Source organism: Hylaeus volcanicus, unplaced genomic scaffold (genome assembly GCF_026283585.1).
Source record: "Hylaeus volcanicus isolate JK05 unplaced genomic scaffold, UHH_iyHylVolc1.0_haploid 29266, whole genome shotgun sequence".
Classification (NCBI taxonomy): Eukaryota; Metazoa; Arthropoda; class Insecta; order Hymenoptera; family Colletidae; genus Hylaeus; species Hylaeus volcanicus.
Genome location: NW_026531611.1, coordinates 1 through 1,827, shown reverse-complemented (window position 1 = coordinate 1,827; position 1,827 = coordinate 1). Strand labels below are relative to the sequence as shown.

The 1,827-nt window shown below is 38.8% G+C and overlaps 1 protein-coding gene across 1 annotated transcript; it reads left to right on the top strand.

The window, feature by feature from the left end:
• Positions 1–6: 6 nt before the first annotated feature.
• Positions 7–1,315, top strand: LOC128882160 (glucose dehydrogenase [FAD, quinone]-like). The gene is made up of 2 exons (XM_054133732.1): positions 7–396; positions 886–1,315. The coding sequence occupies exons 1-2, from the start codon at positions 99–101 to the stop codon at positions 1,284–1,286; spliced, it is 699 nt and encodes a 232-aa protein (XP_053989707.1). The 5' UTR covers positions 7–98; the 3' UTR covers positions 1,287–1,315.
• Positions 1,316–1,827: the final 512 nt, after the last annotated feature.

Here is a 1,827-nt window from a genome sequence, read left to right as displayed (position 1 = left end):
TTCGTGGTAACAAGAAAGATTACGACGAGTGGGAGAGCTTTGGTAATCCGGGATGGAACTACGAAAGCGTGTTGCCTTACTTCAAGAAGTCTGAAGACATGAGGATCGATAAATTAAAAGGATCATCCTACCATCAAACCGGTGGACCCTTGACCGTGGAAGATTTTAGATACCGTATGCCCGTAACTGATTACGTGCTGAACGCGACCACGCAAATGGGGTATGAAATTCTGGACGTGAACGGGGCCAAACAAACTGGATTTATGCGCACATCCGGTACTTTAAGGGATGGTCTGCGTTGCAGCACTGCGAAGGCTTTCATTCGACCAGCTTCGAAGAGGAAGAATCTGCAGGTTAGCTTGCTTTCGATGGCGGAGAAGATTCTGATTCGCCAAGGTGAGTATTTACAAATGATAATCATGCACTTCACACAAATTTGTCTCTCTTCAATCTGTTTATCTCTTCTTTTAAATGAAAGTATGTTATCGCACTCAAAATGTTTTTATAATGAATCTTCTGATTTTAAGACGAAAATCAAGATCAAAATATGATTCATTAACTTAAGAAAATAAGCAAAAATGTAATATTTGATCAACATTTATCGCTGTAGAAAATAGAGAAGAGGCTTAAAGGCTAATAATTGCAATTCAGAGAATTATAATTACCGAATCAAAGAATCTACTTTCATATTTCTTTTTAATTAAAATTCTAATACTCTCACTATTCAAATATTAATTTCATTTGTTGACGAAGAAACGACACGTTTAAGAATTCGATCGACTGGCTATATGTATCATCGCTCATCAATTCGAATTTTTGACCTTTTACTTCAAACTGCAAGGGAATTTCGACAGTCGCAATTTATTCGATTACTTTGATTCGCAGAAGGAAATACAAGAAGAGCATACGGTGTTCAATTCCGCGTGAATGGAATGCTGAAGGAGGTGAATGCTAATCGCGAGGTAATTCTATCAGCCGGCTCAATACAATCGCCGCAATTGTTGATGCTGTCTGGTATCGGACCCAGAGATCATCTCGAAGAAATGGGTGTACCCTTGGTGCTCGATTCACCAGGTGTGGGTCAAAATCTTATGGATCACATATCGATGGGTGGTTTGACATACTTGGTGGACCCACCACAGGAATACACGAGTTCCAGACCTTTCACATTCGTTTTACCCCGTACTGTTACCCCGGAAACTACATTAGAATTTGCTATGAATCACACTGGACCTCTCTATAGTGCGGCATCGGTCGAGGGTACAGGATTCGTCAATAGCAGGTGAGTACTTTGGGGGTTACTTAAGGGTGCAGAATAAAAGTACGTTTGCTATCTTCATTTTATTGTTCATAAAGTTTTAAGGGCGAAATTGCAAAATCAGGCCTTAGAGCCGCATCCGCCAAAGTGTAACGAATACATTAAAACCAGTTTTCTACTTTTTTCGCAACTGGCGCTGAAGTCAATTCGATATTCTGTTCTGACTCCTGCGCACCCTTAACCCTCCTGTCCTACGGTGGGTTCTAATCACTCATTCACTGCGGTTGAGTCGGATCCGACCTTGCGGTATTACTAACTAAAAAAAACTTCTTTTTTAAAACTTGACAATTTTTAGGAATATTTTTAAAACGTTCTAGTTAAAAAGAAACAACAAAAATTTAATTCATGAAAACGATGCGAAAACTATAGAAAATTTACATTTGACTATGCTTCGTGTTTATTGTAAACTTTATTGGAAATCTCTTATAATATGGAAGGGGGAGATAGAACGAACGCAATAGTACTCGAATAATTGAAACAAGCTTTTCTCCGAATAGCTTTTTCTTAAA

Coding starts and splice junctions, on each gene's coding strand:
- LOC128882160 (XM_054133732.1), top strand. CDS start 99: ATGAGGATCGATAAATTAAAAGGATCATCCTACCATCAAACCGGTGGA. Junction 397..885: donor GAAGATTCTGATTCGCCAAG/GTGAGTATTTAC, acceptor TTTGATTCGCAG/AAGGAAATACAAGAAGAGCA.